At 28.5% G+C, this 19603-nt stretch overlaps 1 protein-coding gene across 1 annotated transcript; it reads left to right on the top strand.

Annotated features, from left to right (window-relative positions):
• The first annotated feature begins 3705 nt into the window (after positions 1 to 3705).
• LOC145835465 (uncharacterized) lies at positions 3706 to 19195 on the top strand. The gene is made up of 16 exons (XM_082943104.1): positions 3706 to 3814; positions 5239 to 5317; positions 6233 to 6333; positions 6948 to 7028; positions 7322 to 7421; positions 8481 to 8641; positions 9584 to 9687; positions 10080 to 10111; positions 11714 to 12150; positions 12427 to 12523; positions 12832 to 14064; positions 14361 to 14441; positions 14539 to 14701; positions 15819 to 15950; positions 16447 to 16517; positions 17995 to 19195. The coding sequence occupies exons 1-16, from the start codon at positions 3737 to 3739 to the stop codon at positions 18225 to 18227; spliced, it is 3183 nt and encodes a 1060-aa protein (XP_082799230.1). The 5' UTR covers positions 3706 to 3736; the 3' UTR covers positions 18228 to 19195.
• The last annotated feature ends 408 nt before the right edge of the window (positions 19196 to 19603 follow it).

Raw genomic sequence — 19603 nt, 5'->3', positions numbered from 1 at the left:
AGCAGTTTATTTTTAAATAATTCATCGCTTAGACAATATCTTGTAAATTTTTATTTACTTGTTTCCTTTGAGCTTACAGTTTTTAACTGTTGCAATAGATATTTTTAGTCGTTTTTTTGAAATTATTAAAAGTTAACATTATTTAGTTAGTATTTTTTCAAAATTTTCAATTTAAAAGTAATTAAATCATTTTTTAAAAATATTTTATTAAAAACAGTAAATAAAACAAATATTTTTAAGATTTATATATTTTTTGTTTGTTTTTGTCCAGTAAACTTTTTCAAGTCAAATATGAAGCAGAGCTGATCTAAATCACCATACTGCTTGTTTTTAGTAAATGTCATTATGACATATTTGCATTGTTATGCTTGAGTGACTATATGGTTATATCCAATTATAATCAAACATAACTTAGTTGAAAACACTTGCATTAAAAGATGCTAAAGCTTGTAATTTTATCAAGTAAATCGTTTACAAACATATTTCAGTATTTGAAACGAATAAATCTTTTTCCTCGTTTCATGCTGTTGTCTTAATTATAGTTTTAGGACATAAAGTTTTCGTTTACTAAGTAATATTTTTTTTTGATGTAAGTTTTGTATCCAAGTATGATTATTATTATTACTTTTTCTACATAATTGTTAAGTTTACATAATAAGTAGTGCTAAACGTTTTAAATATGTATCGTTGAAATTTGTTTTGTTTATTTTTAGTTTTAAGTAAGATTTAAAAACTAGTTTATTTATTATTTTCATAAGTAGTTTTTAATTTTTCTTCTCCTTTTTTACTTTATTTAAAAACATTTAGTTCTACATTTATAAGTGTGATTTATTTTTTTTTCTTACATGAATTTGGTATTTTTAAGTGTGAGAACTAGTTATTGTAACTGAGTAATTTACATACTAAAAAAGTATAAGAAATATAATACTTCTACATTTTTTTACTTGTAAGCACATAGATCTGTAGATCTTGATAGAATAGGTTATGCTCTACAGTTAGGCTTATACTCGCATTTGTTTTTTAATTTGTAGGAAAAATATGTTAGTTAAAGCAGTTTCACCACTCCTCTCTTTTTGATTTATTACTGCATTTTTTAGGGTTGCTCTTGTAGAGAAGGAGGCAACAAGAAAAAAATGTGAGCTTGCATGATCATAAATATCAAAATCTTTAGAATGAGATGGTAGACTATGGTTTTCATAGTTAATATTGGCAATAATGGGTTTAAACAAGAGTGCATACAATTTTTTTTTAAACTTATTAATTTAATTTTAATAAAAAACATCATTAATTTATATTGATTCTATAGTCAAATTTTATTAAACTTTTAATTAAAACTTATCGAAATTATTTACAAAATATATGGTGTGAGGCTCGATGACCAAAAGATCTTTCTCCACACAAATCCATTGTTGACTATAGATGTGAGCCTTAACACTTTTCTTTCATTCAACAGCTTTGCTACACCCTTAGAATAATAAAAATTTTTGAAAGTTTTTGATAATTCAAGATATTTTGAGTTTGTTTTTAAAACTCATACTGACTGAGGATAGTTTTTATTAAAAAAAAAACTCTAGATAGTTTTAAGATTCTAAAAATCTTGGGATAATTTATTCTTGATTTTATATAAAATTAAGTTGATTTAACTTTGTTATTTTGTTATTTTATTACCAATATTGTTATAGATGTTGTTTGTTGTAAGAATAAAAAAAAATTAAAATTTTTTATAAGGATATGAAAACCTCAGGATGACTCTGGACAGTTTGTGGTTGATCAAAACTGATTTTATTTTGACTCAGAGAGTGATAACCCTATTTAACATATTTTTTTTTAATTTCAATTTTTAATTCAATAGACATATTAGTATTTGCAAAAAGGTGAGTATCAGTAATATGAGAGAGAAGTGTCATAAAGTGAGTGAATCAGTGTTGATGTAGTTAAAGTTTAAAAAAGTAAGAACCAAGTGAGCCAGAACTTTAGAACATAAAAATTTAATATTTCTGTAGCAGCTGCTACATAATAGTTCAAGTTTCAAAAACTAAAAAAATATAATTTCCAAGAGCCATATCTAATTAAATATTTTGAAACTAAAAAAACTAAATTGTTCTATTATTTGTAGGTTATTAAACAATCTTTATACAGTTTAAAAAACTTTGAATTTGGAATTTTGGAAATATATTACAACAAAAAATTTTATAGAGAAAACAAATAACCTAACTGGTACATTTTGAGTACAAAAAATCATCAATTTTAATTGCTTGTATCTCAAAAGTTACTTTGAATTTCGTTAAACAGTTGATAATGTATGATAACTAACATCAAACTATACAAACTAATACCAATTTGTAAAGATTAAGGTAGACCACTCCTATACCCTTTTAAGTCTTTTTGTTTTTATTTTAGCTATTAAGTTTGAAGTGACATATACTAGTTTTTAGTCATACAGGTGTTTGCCTCAAAAACTGGCATCCTTGATAAACAAATAAATTTCTTAGTAAAAAAGCAAAAATTAAATTTTCAATTAAAAATATTTTTAAATAAAAAAACTTAACTTTTGTCAAAATTTATTTTTTTAATGAGTTGATTAAAATTCAAGTACCATACTTAATGTAAAAATGTTAACAGAATTGGTTAAAAGATGAAGAAGATAATATTTTTAGTGAAGTATATCTTTTTCATGTTTTTAATTCAAAAATGAAAAGGGTAAATAGAATTTGTTAATTTAATTAAAAAGAAAATACCTAAAACTTAATACATACTTGAAAAAAACTAAAAAAAAACTAGAAATTTTAACATTTTTATGTAAGATTTAAGCTTTAATAAATTGTTGTACAAATAAAATGTGTTTTTTTATAGTACACTAAAGTAACCTTGAATAATCTTTTTAGTTATTTTAAAATATAAAAATATTGTTATTACCCTTTTAATTTTCTTTCTTAAAAAGTACAACAAAACTAGTATTTAAAAAAACCTTCAGTATAATCAAAAAATCTGCAAGAAGTTTTTTAGAAAAAAACAATTTAAATTACAAAATTAAGAAAAAAATAGTTTCTTTTTTTATTTTATGTCATAAAATTTTTTATATATTGTAAGGAACATTTCCTGAAAGTTTGAGGTATTTATCTCAAAGAACATAGGAGAAGATAGATTTTTAGTGATTTCTAGTTATTTGCTGTTTCTGTTTGCACCTCCCATAAAGAACCTATTGTAGTCTCTGACTTTCACTGGCTTATCTTAAAAATTATTTTGACTTAAAATATCTGTAAACGCAACTTGTAGCTTAATTAAAACTCTATAAAGTAAGACTAAATTGTGAAAAAGGTGATTTACCCCCTATGCCCTTAAATAAAAATTTTTTTTATGGTTATAATCTTAAGTCTAAGTTTAACATACTCATTTCAAAAATAATAGGAAACACATTATATGTAAATAACCTTTGCATTTTGTGATGAAGTAATTAAAGAAAATTAAGAAATTCAGATATACGCTTTATGTATTTCTAATTGGTTTTCTATACTTATTCCTAAATAAGTAGCAGTACAATTTTTTTTTGCTAGAATGTTCCTTTTATTTGTTTATTTTTATTATATAACTTTGTTATATAGTTTATTTTTTATCATAAGTACTGTAAAACAACTTGTCATTAAAGGGGCAAGTTAATTGTTTTATGGTTGAAAAGAGCAAACTTTTCTATATATTTGCAGTTTATTTAAAAACACATTGTTTTATATACTTAACTATGGCTACAAATAACCATCAAGGTGGTAGAAGAAAAAGGAGAAGGTTGAAAAAAATAACGCAAGATGTTAAAGAACAGGTTTGTGAATCAGTGTCCTTACTTAAAATTCCTTAAATTTTTTGTACAACAAAATGTTATTATTCTGCTTTAACCTAGTTTGCTTACACAGTAATGAATAAAAAACAGTGTGTTTTGTAAATGCTTGCATATTTTGTTTTATAAATGCAATAAAGAGGTGCTTGGCTACTTTTTACTATTCCTATACGACTTAGTTACAGTAGCTATTAAGAAAATATAGATTGTATCAACAAGGGGAATAGGTGATTGAATCATTGGGGGTGCAGAACTTTATAATTTAACTCAAACTTTATTTTTTTTGTAATAGCATTTGATCTATGCAGTTACGTTAAAAAATTTGAAGTGAAAATAAAGTTGATTAGTAAAAAATATTATAACTAAATTTAAGGTATTTTATGTTGCTTTTCATTCTCTTTGAAGTCACTGCAACTAATAACAAAGTACTGTTTTTGCAATGATCAAAAATACTAAATGTAAACTTACTAAATTAAGTTTTGCTCATATTATTTTAATATCTAATAGATTAATCCGAGCAAAAAAGATTCTTGTATTTCTTTAAAAATTGTTTTATGTACTTAGTTTTTTTTAAAGTTGTATCGTTAAGGCCATAATGGGGTAAACCATGTTTTTTACAAGTTGATCTTATTTTTTAAAGTTTTTTCTAAGCTTCAAGATGCTTTTTATTGTTTTAAAAAATTTGAATTATTTTTTGAGATATGACCAGTCAAAGTCAGGCCGCATAAAAGGTTCCCTATGGGAAGGGAAAACTAAAATAGCGAAAAAAGACTATTTCATTTAAAATCTATCTCCTCCTACATTTTTCAAGCAATCTTCTTCAAACTTTCACAGTCTAATCTTTATACAATAACAAAAAAACGTTTCTTTAGAATTTAAAAAAAAAATTGTAAAAATAAATTTTTTTTGAAAAAAAAAAACACTTTTGTTTTAAATTTTTGTGATAAAATTTTTATTTTTTTAAATTACTAAAATTCTAAAGTAACATTTTTTCTTTTTATTAAAGGAATATTTCCCAAAAATTTGAAGAAGATTGCTTGAAAAATGAAGGAGGATATAGATTTTTAGTGATTTTTAAAATTTCTGAGAAAATTGACCCCAAAAAATTTGCGGTCCATACGTTTATATTGGAAAATTTTTACAAAAAATTAAATATCTCAAAAGTTAAATGATATTTTTGAATTCTATAAAAACTGGCTTGTAGTTTGTACTTAAATCTTTCATATAAAAGCCAAAGTTAGTTTTAGTAAAAAAAATGTTGGACCTCCCCTATGGCCTTAACACTCTAAATGTAGTTAAGTTGTAAAATAAAGAACTTTTTTTACTTAAATTGTTGAAGTGTAAGCATTAAACTTACTAAAGTATGTGATTTTTTATGAGAGTATTGATATTCCATTGGTATATTACAGTTGGAATTCTACTTTGGTGAAGCCAACATCTACAAAAGCAAGTTTATGAGAGACCTAGTTGGAGAAGATGGTCTTAAATGTTAGTTTTAGTTCATAAGTTATTCAGTTTAATATAAGTTTTTTGATAAAATAATTGTAAATGAATTTATTTAAAATTAATTAATTTATTGTTTATTATTATAATAATTATTTTAGCTGATTTGAACAATTTATGCATCATTTAGTTTTGGTCTAAAATTTTAGCCCTTAAACATATCAAATAAATCTTTTAACTTAACTTTTTTCTAGTGGTATCTTAAAACTTTTAAAATAATTTGTTATTTTTGTTTATCTAATTATAGGTTTTTAGGTTAATTTTTTTAAATGTTAAAACATAAGACTTCTATATCTTTATTTCTTATCTATTCTATATTCTTCTTTAATTCTTCTCCTTAATGTAATTTTGATGTACTTAATTAACTAAAATAAAATAGTTTTCAAATACATAAAAATCAATATTAATTGAATACAAAATTGTTATCTTTGTTTTATTAAAAAATAAGCTTTTAATTAGAATTAAAGAAAACTAAGTGTAAGAGTAGTTTGAGGTAAGCAACCTACATTTTCCATAAAGTTTGTAATAATTTGAAAATGATAACTAGAAAAATAAAACTTCTTAAAAACCATTTTTTGTAAAATTTCTAGACTTAAACTTTCAATTATCTAATACTATTTACTAATTGTTGTTAAGAGAAGGCAATTATTTTTTCTTAATTAGTCCTACTACCTTTTTTACTAATTTAGTAGAAAATATAACTTTTGAACCCTGATGTTGTAAAATTTATGAAAAACTGAGCTTTTTTTATTACATAATTTTTTTTTTATATTCTTCTGTTTTTAAACTTTAATTTTAAATGCTTTAATGTACTTATAATACTAAAATAAATGATTTAAAAGCATGCAAAGTTTATAATCATCAAGTAACACTAAATTTAATGAGACAATTTAAAACCAGATGTTCCCATTGACACAATTCTCAAGTTCAACAAGATGGTAGAACTTGAAGCTGATCACGCAATTGTTTGCAGGGCACTTGAGAATAACGACTCCTTGCAGGTATGATCTACTTTATGAGTTTATTGGTTGTTGTTTGAACAAAAGTATGTTGCTGCTTAATTGATTATAATAATAAAATACTACAAATAAGACAGTTATATATACACGTGTTTTTGTAATTAGTTCTTATGACTTCTGGTAGAATACTATAAAGCTTTGATAGTTTTTTTTACAACCTTATTGTATTTGCAGGTATGATCTACTTTATTTTTTATGGTTGTTGTTTAAACTTGAATATATTATTCCTTACAAAATAATAAAATACTACAAAAGAGATCATTTTACATACAAATGTTTTTATAACTCGTTTGTTGACTATTAGTGGAAAGCTATTAAGCTTTGATTGTTTTTTTACAACATTGTTTTTGTTTTGTAGATTTCAAGCTAAGCTTATCAGTTACTTTTTATTGTTAGTATCATTTACTGTAAACTTTTGAGATATAATCTATTAAAGTTTAACAGGACAAAAAAAAGTGATTTTAAGCAGTAAAGAATGCTATTTTATTAAAAAAGCTTTTTTTGATTCGATTTTATTGTTATGTTTCGTGGAGCTTGAATAATTTGTTACATTTTGGTATTTTGTGCTTTTTTTCAATTGGAAATATTTTTTGCAGCTTAATGATAGCAGAACAATGATTAAGCGCACAAAGCCAATCAAGGAAAATTACAAGCCTGAACCTAAAACTGTTTTCTTGGTTTGTTTGTCAAGTTGTACAACTTGTTTATATAAAATTTACTGTAATGAAATGTACATGCATTTTATACACGGTACAAAGCTTTTTTTTTAATATAGAGAATTACTGTTTACATATGTATTTTAATTAGTAGTTGTTGTAAGTTTTAGACTTTTGTTTACAAATTTAGTAAATTAATTTAAAATAAATTAAAAGACTTTATTTATTTAGTAATTGAAAAAAAACAAATAAAAACCAAATAAAAAGCAAATAAGGACCATTCAATTTAAATTTTCCACGCAAACTTGCAACAGGACAACTTACCAGAAGAAGCCACTCAAGCATGGGTGAAAGAGTTGTGCGCGAAGATTGCGCCCGTCGCGCATGTCAACTGCCCTAAAAACAGAAAAACAAGTCTGTTTTTATTGCAGCTTTTTAATTTTTTTCTTGTACATAGTGTCATATTTATAAGGATAAATGTTTTATAAATACTTGAATGACATAAGTTTTAGTTTTTTACAATTGTGTTATGTAATTTTTTAAAACTCAGTTTGTAAATGTTACGTTTGTGCTAAAGCTCTTTAAGTTGTTAAAAAGCCTAATTATTATTATAATAATATTATTATAAACATAATACTATTGCTGTATAATAAATTGATATAGACGTTTGATCAAGTTGTGAACCAAAATTTATTGAAAGTTATTTATAAAATCTTTGTTACTTAAGAAAAAAGCTATTTTAAAAAATAAAGATCAATGTAAGAAAGACTAATTATCAAGTTTTTATTGGATACAAGTATTGTTTAACGAGTTTTATCCAGACACTTTTGTACACACAAAGATTATTTCAATTATAGTTTTCAATAAAATTCGAACCAATTTTTCCAAAAAAACGTCAAAACTAGCAGACAAATATTACCGGCTACATTAAAAAAACTCATTATTCATTTAAAAAAGAAGCTTGAAAAATCTTGAAAAAACTTGTGATGGGTTGAAAAATCACAACTTAAATTGTATATTTACATTTTTTTATAGTTTAATTGATTTATTAGAATTTCAACGTGATACTGATATAGTTTTATATTAAAATGCGGCCCCTTAATATTTTTATGAGATTTTTTTTTGTAACTTAAATTGCTGTGCAACAGCTGAAAACACAAGAGTCAAAATTAAACAGCCAAATATTACTGTATTTTTCCTATAAACCTTAAAAATAAACTTGTTTTACCACTAGTGTAAACAACAGATCAGACAAAGCATTTTTCGTTTGTAGAGTTTTACAGCGAGAGTTTATTTTAAAAAACTTAACTAACATAATCATATTTTTATTTATTAGATCTTCTGGTACTTTTTTTGTGTTTCAACTTATTAGAGTTTTTCAATTCTCATACAACCCCTATCAATATAGTTGATTTTGTTGACAACCTAATGTTTGATTTAGTTTTTAATTTAAATACCCTAACAACTCAACAGACGAGACTCGTCAGTTCGCGTTCGTGGAGTTTTACAGCGAGAAGGATGCAGAGAAGGTTTGCACGCTGATAAACAACCCGACCGATTCGTTTCAATGCAGCATGATGCGGCATTACTACAAAATTTACAAGAAGCCCAACTCAACACAACTACTTCACAAGGTTTGTTTAACTGGGATTTTTGTAAGATTTTACATAGATTTTATATTGTTATATTATTATTAATTAAGAAATATACAATAAACTCAACACTATGCAACTCATTCATAAGGTTTGTAAATATGGTGCATTGAAACATCTGGGTTCAAGGTCATTTTAAGCATAACATCTTGAAACTACATTCCTTACGCTTAATAAATTAAGGAATAATATAATGTTTATTGTACCTCTCATTCATAAAGTTTCTTAAAAATCTTGGTTAACGGGTATTAATATCATGTGAACTACAATTTCTTAAAAACTCATTAAAAATTTAAAGATAATATTTTTTATTGACAGTCTGTTTTGAAGGTTTATAAAGAATACATATGTTTAGTCAGCAATTATTTTTGAAGTATCTAGCACCCTATACAAGGGTTTCCCAAAGTAGGCCATTACAGAAATTTAGGGGGCTATGAGGTCATGCCTTGAAACTTACACTAAATACTTTGGAACTGATGATGAAGAGCAAAAAAAAAGTCTTTAACGTTTTTAATTGTAGTTTTTTGAGAAAATTTGTTGAAGGGGGCCACAGTTTTTTTTAATTTCTTTAAAGGGGGACTTTTGAAAAAAGTTTAGGAAACCCTGCTCTATACCATTCAGTTAAAAATGGTCACAATAATAAATAAAACAATGCACTAAGCGAAAGTATTTTAATTTTAAAACTACATAAAAAGACTGTTTTGTGTTTTAATTTTTTAACTAAGTTTAGTACCAAGACAAAACTTTATAACCAGATAAACAAATTAAGTATGTACATGTTTTTAAGTTTATTAAGAGTTGAACAAATGATAAAAAACACTGTTAGACGAATAAATCCCACCAATAAGTACGTATTTTATAACAACTATTTGACACTTAAAATATATACATTCATTTTAAAACTTAATAATTGATTACGCGCAGCAACTAAGAAAAGCAAAGAAGTTTTTCGAAACGAGAAGAGACAGACTGTACAGAATAAAGGCGCGAGCTAGACTGGCAAGATTGCTGTGGAAAACCGGAAAAAGGTAGTTTATTTGATAAAGTTTATCAGTCAATTATAGTTTGTAATAGTAGCCGCTTGGATGTGAAATATGCTTCCAACTTTTGGATTTGAAAAGTAATAATAATACTATTATTTATTTTACATTTATTTGTTAAAGTTAAATATTATAACTATAATATTTTGCCGCATTTTTTGGAAATTAAAATAAATATCTATTTCTTGGTTACAATGTTGTATGAGTTGGTTTAATAAAACAACCAACGAGTTTTTGAGTTTATACTTTGAGCAGATTATTTAAAGTACTTGTATTGATTATTTACAAAATCGTCATCAAAATAAATTTTGATAAAATATCATTAATAAGTTTTTAGTAAGTATACTACATAAATACATTTATTAATAAAAAATATTTAGATTTCATGATGAGGACATGTTTCCACGAAGAAGTAAGTTTATTTATATATATCTATTTAAATTGTTAATAAATAAAATACAGTAGTTTAGCTTGTAGTAAAAATTTGTAATATATTTAGTTTTATTTATACTGCTATGTATATATTTTTCCTTCATATAAACTGTTGAAAATATTTTTACATGATTATATAGAGAAATATTTATTTCATTTTACAAGTTTTATTGTGCTAAAGGTTTGAATATCTTTTTAATTGCTGCCAGAGACAAAAATGTTTTTACCTTGTTTGATATTTAGTATACTAGCTAAGCAAACCTTATAAGCCAAGAATAAACTTATTATACTTATTTAAGTTTTCATCAAAAAAGTTTCAATTTAAGTCCGTTTTATAAAAGCTTTATATCGCATTGTTGAAAATACGGTCGCTTTGCATTGTTTTTTTTATATCAATGTGATGTTATCCTCTTGAGAATTTCATATGACGTACAAATTGACTTAATAAAATTTTGTTTACATTCCACTTATGATTTTCCATTAAGCATTTTTTCGTTCATAGTTTTTGTAGCTTAATGTTGCAATAGTTGTAAAAGTTAAAAATTTTTAAAAACATAATTAAAATTTGTTTTTGATGATTTAGCTGTTTTAAAAGGTCGCTTAACAAGTTTTTATTACCACTTAAGATAATTATGGGAATGTATTTTAATGAAATGCAGTTATAATTAAGTTGTTAAAATTTTATTGCCTCATAGCTAAATTAATAAGTGCTAAATTTTACAATTTTTTAAACATTTTGTTGTTACAGACAAAATTAAACACCAAAAAAATTTTTATGATTTTTTTTCTACACAATGCACAGGAAATTTAGCTTTACAGTTCTTTATATAAAAAACACGCGTTTTATTTTATTTTCTACATAAAGTACTAATGCTTAATAATTAACTTGATGCAATAGAAATATGAATTTCCAAATATATAAAACAAACTGTAATGTTTAATTGTTAAATTCAAACTCAGTAAAGTATTTTAAAAATTTGAAACATTTTTAAACTGTATACCATTTCCTTTTTAAATACTTAAAAAACTCATGAAAACTAACGAACATAAAAAGAACATTGTTTAAGTATTTTGTGTAAAATTTGAAATTAATTTAAGTATTTAAAAGTGTCTAAAAAAATTGTTCAAGCCAAAATTTTTTATTAAGTTTAAACATAACCTGCTCGGGGTTGCCAAAAATCCTGGAATGCTGGAAAAACCTCAAATATGACTATTTAGGCTAAAAAAACCTGAAATTTTAAATAATTTTTTTATCTTAGGTAGTAAAATTTCGGTTTGACACCAAAAATATATCATATATATAAAACAATTTTGACATCATCAATTTTTTTTATCAAAATACACATTTGAAGAAGCTTTATTTAAGATATCTTTTCAATGTTGTTATACTATCTAACACTGTATTTTACCATAAACTTAATTTTAACTTTAAAAATTTTGAAAACCTGGAGAAAAGTTAAAAAAAATCACTTGGCAACCCTGCTTGCTGTCAACATTTTACAACTATAACAATTTAATTTATTTTTTTTTCAAAATTTGCGTGAATAAACCTGAATATTTCTCCCCCAATCCCACCATTTAGAAAGTGACTTTTACGATAATTTGCGACGGAAAACGCCCATCCTGCGCATCAACATGCGGACCATGACCACGCAGCTCCTCGACAACAAGCAAGACCCCGCGAAGAGGAAGGGACGGAAGAGGAGGAGAAACAACTCGGAGCGGGCCGCCAAGAAGAGGAAAAAGTCATCACAACAACAGCAAGGACCTGCTCAAAGCCTGCAAGGTAACTCGAGTTTTAAAAAGCAGAAGAGGAAGGCGGCAGAGCGTGACGACAACAACGTTGGCGGGAAAAGGAAGAAGCGCGCGAACGACGTGGGGGAACCACCGAAAGTGAGATCGGAGGTGAGGGTGGTGGAGAGGAGGGTGAAGAGGAGAAGGAAGGCGAGGCAGTGGAAGGCAAGCGTGAACCAGATGAGGCCGGATCACCTTAAGCTGAAGATACGAGCTTACAGATGGGTTTGTTATGAGCTTTGTTTCATTTTAAATACCATGAAAAGAGTTGTAGTTGTGATTTTTTTAAAGTAACGTTGACTTTTAAGGTGTATTGAATTATTTATAGGGTACCATGATTAAACCATGATTAAAATTTTAAATAATAATATTTTTAGAATGTTTAGATTAAATTTTGAGAACAAAAATAAATTTTTTAATTACTCAACTGTTTGCGGGCTTAAATTTGCTCATTACATTGTTTTATTTCGAGAATCAAGAGTAAACTATTTATTAATGCAGAAAGAATGGAACGAACTGAAGAAGAGGTACAAGCAAACGCAGCGCAAGAACATGGGGCTGCAGAAAAATCTCATCAAGTACAAGCCCGGGTGTCTCGGTAAGCTTTGATTATAACTAGTTTCAATTTTGTAACGAAATAAAAATCTCCATTGAGTTAAAGCTTGTGTTTTTAAGCAACTTACGGTGTACATTAAATAATTGAAATTAAAAGCAATAAAAATTAACAAAACAACTTTATTGCAAACTCGAAAACAGTTAAAAAATATGTTTTTCAGTTATTTAAAACAGGCAGCTTAACTTAATTTCTTTATACTTTGAACATTTTATTTGATATTATTTTCAACCACCAACAAAACCCATATTTAACACAATATAAAGAAAAATATAATACCACTTATAACACAGGAACGGGCAACAACGTCTACACGTACCTCAAGCACCACGCCCAGCACGCAGAAGACTCCGCAGTGGGGGAAACCCCGGTTGTCAGGGAAGACTCCGTCCTGGTTGACAGGGAAGACTCGACCGCGGTTGTCATGGTAGAACCGACCCCTGATATTTTGCCCAAAAGCAACTATTTTCCAAGAAATCGACCGTCCGTGGGGCACCCGCCAGTCAAAGACGGCAATCACTGGAACAAGACGCTGCAGAAGCTGAAGAGGAAACCAGAGAACGGCGGTAGAACGAAAGGCGGTTCTCAGGAAAAACCTTGCTGCTCGAAAACGCTCGATGGACAAGCTAACTCCTGGCGCGGAAAACAACTCCCGAAGAGTCCGTCCCACCACCACCCCAATAATTCCGTGTCCCAGGAACCTCCGCCCGTCGCTATTGACTCACCAGACTACCTTATACCCTTTCCAACAGGACACTCCCCCGCAGGTTATACTCCTGAAAGTTGGGGACCGTCCAGCCCTGTCTATACACCAGGTAGTCCGTACTACAGCCCAAGTAGCCCAATTACTCCAAGTTATGCGCCAACCAGTCCAAGTTATGCGCCAACCAGTCCAAGTTATGCGCCAACCAGTCCAGATTATGCACCAACCAGTCCAGATTATGCACCAAATAGTCCAGATTATGCACCAAATAGTCCAGATTATGCACCAAATAGTCCAGATTATGCACCAAATAGTCCAGATTATGCACCAACCAGTCCAGATTATGCACCAACCAGTCCAGATTATGCACCAAATAGTCCAGATTATGCACCAAATAGTCCCAGTTATGCGCCAGATAGTCCCAGTTATGCGCCAACTAGACCAAGCTATGCGCCAGATAGTCCAAGTTATGCGCCAACTAGACCAAGCTATGCGCCAGATAGACCAAGCTATGCGCCTACTAGTTCAAACTATAACTTGACAAATTCTCCGACTCATTCCCCATCCTGGAACAACATTGATGCTGGCCGAAACAGCCCGCATTGCTTCCCTGCGAGCCGCCGGACCGAAAATGACGATCCTGCAGCCGTAGCGCCTCACAGCGGCCCGCGCGGGAGTCTTGAAGGCGGGAGCTCGACGAACGGCTCCGCTTCGGGAAGTCCCCGGAAAAGCAGATCAAACAGGGAAAGTGCTCGTGGCGATGACGAAGCTAACGGAAGGCTGTCAAATGTTTCTGATGACATGGACAGCCGAGCCAATACAAGTTGTTTTTGTTATCTGTTGTTTGTTAGTTCAGACAAGAGCAAGTTTTATTAAAAAAGTATCTTTTCTTAGTCTATTTTTTAAATTAATAATGTTATTGTTTGTGATTTTGTTGAAAACAACAACTTAATAAAAAAGTATCTTCTATAAAAAGTGGCTAATTCATCTATAAGTTTTATTTGTTAATTTGAATAAGAAATAAAAATATTTATTAAGCAAGTACATGTTGTACAAATTAAATTTCCTTATACAAAAGTACACTTGATAGTTTTGAATCAAATAAGTAATTAACTGCAGATGGCAGTGTTATGAGTGTGGACGAAGAAGCGACAAACGGAAGGCCTTCAAGCTCAAATAGCGCCAGTCGAGCCAACATAAGTTTGTTTCTGCTGTTTGTTAATTTAATTGAGAATGAAAAAGTAGAAAAATTGTTTTGCATGTTTGCATGTTTTACTAAGTTCCTCACTGCTTACAGATTTGGTCACGATGGCGGACACGGAGGACCTGGTCAAGAGGTACAGGAAGCAGAACGACATGGAAGACGGGGAAAAAGAAGATGGGGAGAGCAGCTACACTTTCAAGGAAGGCGTTTTGATCGAAGTGAAGAACCACGTGATGGATAACCCCTACGATTACGAGTCAGTTTATTGTTCTATAAAGTTTTAACTTCACTCACAAACGGTCGCTTCAGTACTTTGTACTTGAGTCCGCAGATCTCAACAGCGGTTTCTCGCAACTATACCTGCCTGATGAGTCCCAGTAAAGAGGAATCCGGTTGTAGGTTGTCTCGGATGCTGTTGTTGGTTGTGTTTTGAAGTTAATATTTAAATACAAATAGAAATAAAAATGATTACTTCTGATCGCAAGGCATATTCTAGTTGTGTTGTTTCAAGTGCCTTTAACAAGTTAATTCAGTTTTCAGCCTAGTGTATCGAAGCTGTTTGTGTTTCACTTCATTGTTAATTCAAATAATCCATAATCAACTACACCTGTTACTAGGTTGAGTAGCAACACACGAGGGTGGTTGTAGACAGTTTCGCACTTTGGCTCCTGAATGATTATGTGCAACAAGCCCAATTGTTATTAAGTGTATGAACGATTTTAATTGATTTTTTCAAAAACAAATGTATTTATTACTAGTAATGAGTAAAAATGCCAAATTTAATAACGATTTTAACAGAGTGTCGTATTTTTTTTAATTCTTTTCTGTTTGTGTAATCCAAGGAAGATTTCAATTTTTAATCTTAAAGAACTCAAATACTTACTTTTAAAATTTTTATTAGTTCAGTTTCTTATTTACATGGCAAACCCAAAAAATCAGAGCTATAAGTCGTTTAATTTTGTTATAAACAGCATTAAATGAATAAATTAATTCTTAACAACAAATAACACGTACATTTTATACTAAACGGTTAACTTGGAGCGATTACAAATATAAGATCGCTATAGTTGATTATATATGTATATCAAGGTATCCCAAACTTTTTCTTTCAAATGAATGGCTCCTTTTAGAGAATTTAAAAAAGCTATGGCCCCCTTGTACCAAGATTACTCAAAAACTACCATAAAAAACACCTAAGACCTTTTTTGCTCTTCATCAGCAACTCCAGAAAATCTAGTGTAAGTTTCAAAATATAACCTCATGGCCCCTGAGTATCTGTCATGGTCCTAAGGGGGCCACTTGGCTAACTTTGGGAAACCATGATGTATATATATATAGATGTATAATATGCTTATAATCATTAATTTGTACAGGAACGACATGCTAACGTACCCGGAGCAGCCGGAACCGCTTCCGGACCACAGGAAGCTGAGGGCGCATTTCAGCAGGTACGGAGAAGTGTGCTACGTCGACAGGAGGGACAACGGAATGCGGGCTGTTATAAGGTGAATTTGCAAAATTTAAGTTTTTAGTTAGAATATTTGGTTACAGTATTGGTATGCTGCGGTTTCGAATAATTGATTTGTGTAGAGGTTTATGGACGTATATTATAAATTTTTTATGTTGTCAAGTTTAACTCAGTGATATTTTTTGGCTTCTTTATATCTTTAAGAGTTTGGCCTGTAAGTATTTTAACTTTTTCCTTTGTGTTTGTTTCAATCCTATCAATTCAAAATACTTGATAAAGTTATTAATAACGTATACGAATTAAGTTTTAACAGCTAAATAAAATAAAACAGCTTTACCGTGCAAGCTATACAAAGAAAAACTAATGCCTATAAAGTTCATTGGTGTTTTCTCATTTTATTAAACTATTAATAAGTAATTATACTGAAATAAAGTTTTTTTTAGATAAAATCAGACAAATAACTGCTATTTTCTTTAAACAAACAATTTAAATAATTTACTTATAGAATGTAATATTATGAAATTAATTTGCAGGTTCAGAACAAAGCGAGCAGCCAATGAGGCCGTATTTGAAGAAAAATCTTTCCATGTTAGAGGGCTTGAAGGTATGTTTGTTTTGTAGGTACTTACTAAAATATTAATTATAATTATAGTTTGTTTATATTTTATTTCACTTGAAGAGGTTGCAAATACTTGTCACCGAAACTTAGTTGTGAATAGAATATTTTATTTGCACACATTCATTTAAATCAGCTCTTTACATTTCAGTAAATTGAGCAATCTTTTTTTAGTTGAGAGAAATAACTATATAGTGATATATAATTATAACACTTCACACTCTCGAGAACAAGAAGTACAGTTTTTTTGCACACTTTTTTTAAGAAGAAATTTTTAACAAAAATATAGTTTTCAGTTTATTGCTGCAGGGTTGCTACAAGCTACTCAGGCTAGTTGGCTTTTTTTTTTAATTTCAAACTAGTTTTCTAACTTAATCTGATATTTTTTGAAAAACTATCTTTTTATCAGGCCTTTGAGCCTATTTTTCTATGTTTATGGCCCAAATTAAATATTATTTTTGATTTTCTTGCAAACTCAGGAAGACTAAATCAGGGTTCCCAAAAAGCTTAGAGTCATGGAAAAACCTGGAATTTGACAATTTAGGCTGGAAAATCTTTAAAAAGCCTGGAATTTGAGAAATTTTGAAAAAAACCTGGAATTTTGAACAACTTATACATGTTTAGTAGTAAAGTTTCGATTTTACACAAAAAAAAAATCTATTGTATAGATAAGTTTTTTTTTGTTATCACCAAAAATTATTAAAAAGAAATATTTAAAGATATCAAATCAATGTTTTTATACTACTTAACACAATTTTTTACTATAACTTAATTTCATAACAAAAGTAGACCCCAAAACATGTTATTATAAAAACCTGGAGAAATTTTTTATAAATTTTTGGCAACCCTGCTAAAGCTAGCTTGATTTAGTTGACTTAAATGAAGGTAATCCTGCGAAAAAAAAAGATAACTTTTACGGGATACGAAGAAGTATGGTTTTAGGTGTTAAAGGTGATTCACAGTAATTTAAAAAAATTTTTGGCTCGTATTAATTAATCTTTGCATTTTTTTTTATGAACTCAGGCCAGCCAGTTTGAAGTTAACCAGGATTGTTTTATCTCTTTGCCACAAGTAGAACACTTCTCCAAACAAAATTTAGCGGTTTTTCTTCACAGGTTACGAACAAGAGTAGCATTTGGGAGTTTTTATTTAATTAAATTTTATTTAAAAATTTTTTATTTTGTTGTTGTGATTTTAGATATTGCAATTTAACTGATTGCAAATTGTTTTGGATTCGTTCACACACAGGTTACGAGGAAGAAGAGTATTAGGTATTAAAGGTTGATTTACAGAAATTTTTTGAAAGTTTCTGGCTTATTTTAATTGATTTTTCAATGTTTTTTTTATAACTCAGGCCAACTTAGGCTAGTTAATTTTGCCTCAGAATGGTTTTATTTATTTACCAAAAATAAGTGGCAACATTTCTCTAAAAAAAATTGTTTACGATTTATTCCTTCACGCACAGGTTACGAGGAAGAGGAGTACTGGGGAGTATTACATCACCACCGCATGATCAAGCACCACGGCGTCAACTACATGGAGTACCTCAAGTACGGGGGATCGAGTAACCAGGTGAAGAAGGAAAGGAGGAGGGAGAGGGGAAGGGAGAAGGTGCGGAGAAAGTGCTACGAGTTCGCCGACCAGAACCGCAAGCTGCACGTCAACTTCAACGAGGACTTCATCCAGTACTTCGATTAGAATTGTTAAGAAATTGATATTTTCACTATTAAGTTGATACCAAATCTTGTTTGATGTTTAAGTTTTTCGTATTTGGTTGACAGTTTAAAGTTTGTCTTCCTTGAGCAGTTTGTTTAGAACCAAAAACTTGTATGTGTAAAAAAACAGTACTTCGATTAGAAAATTATGATTTTTTATCATAAAGTTGGTACCAAACCTTGCTTTATTCACAAAATTTGAAAGTTGTAAAAATTTTCTCGGTTAGATAAAAATTGACCACATTAAACAGGTTGTTTAGAAACAAAAACTTTGTGGGTGCTCTTTTTTGTTTTTTTTTTTACATCATAAACTTTTTACCAAACCTTCCTTGATATTTTAAGTTTTGTTATACTTGTTGACGAGGACTTCATTGAAAGTTTTATTGGTTGCAAAAAGTTTTTGGCAAGTAAACAATTTTATTTTGTAGCGTAAAAGTAAGCTAAAATTACTTTATTTTAAAAATTTAAACTTTGAATACTTTTTTCAACTGTACAGCAAACAACTTGATTTATATTCCTTAGGTGAAATTGAAAGTTTACTTTGCTATATTTTGTTTTTTGTACTGCATCAAATAAATGATGTTGTACGACAAATAATGATTAGAGAAAAAACTTTTTTTTTAGTCTCGCTCTTTGTATAAAACTAATGTTTTGTTTTTTTTTACATGAATATTTGCTTGCTATACAGCAGTGTCATATGCATTCAATTCTGTTTAAATAAAAAAAAATGTTGAAAGTTTATAGTGAACTTTTCGTACCAATTCTACGCAGACTTATTTTTTCTTAAACTTATTTTGAAAATGGCTGCTCTATTACCGTTTATTACTCTATTATTTTTTATTCACATGCAAAAGTGTTTGTTTCTACCAAACTTTATATATACAATTTATTTTTATATAGCATTTTTTGTGAAAACTTTTTTTTGCATTTTTATAAAAATTTACAACTCTCTGTTAGTTTATGTTTTGAAAAGTTTTGTTTTGGTCTTAACTAAAAAGTTCAAACATAAATCACTCATTAAAAAAAATTAATTAATTAATTTCATATAGCACATAGTCAGAATAAGCTTGCTAAACACTGATAAGAATATGGTGAAAGTTTAGTTATATATGATAATTTTTAAGTTATATCAAATTGTTTTTAGCTAGACATTTAAGAATTATTATACTTCACTTATATATACTAAATATACACCATATTCTTATCAGTTTTTAGCCAGCTTATTCTGACGATTTGCTAAATAAAATTAATCAATTAACTTTTCAAAAAAAGTAATTTATTTAAAGTAACCAAAAAATATCTTATAAACATGTATTAGATTAGATACTAAACTTGTTAGTGATTTACAAGATCCCGATT

Source organism: Thalia democratica, chromosome 1 (genome assembly GCF_965202585.1).
Source record: "Thalia democratica chromosome 1, ktThaDemo2.hap1.1, whole genome shotgun sequence".
Lineage (NCBI taxonomy): Eukaryota > Metazoa > Chordata > Thaliacea > Salpida > Salpidae > Thalia > Thalia democratica.
Note: the sequence above shows the minus strand (reverse complement) of the source record. Positions and strands in the feature narration are given on the sequence as shown.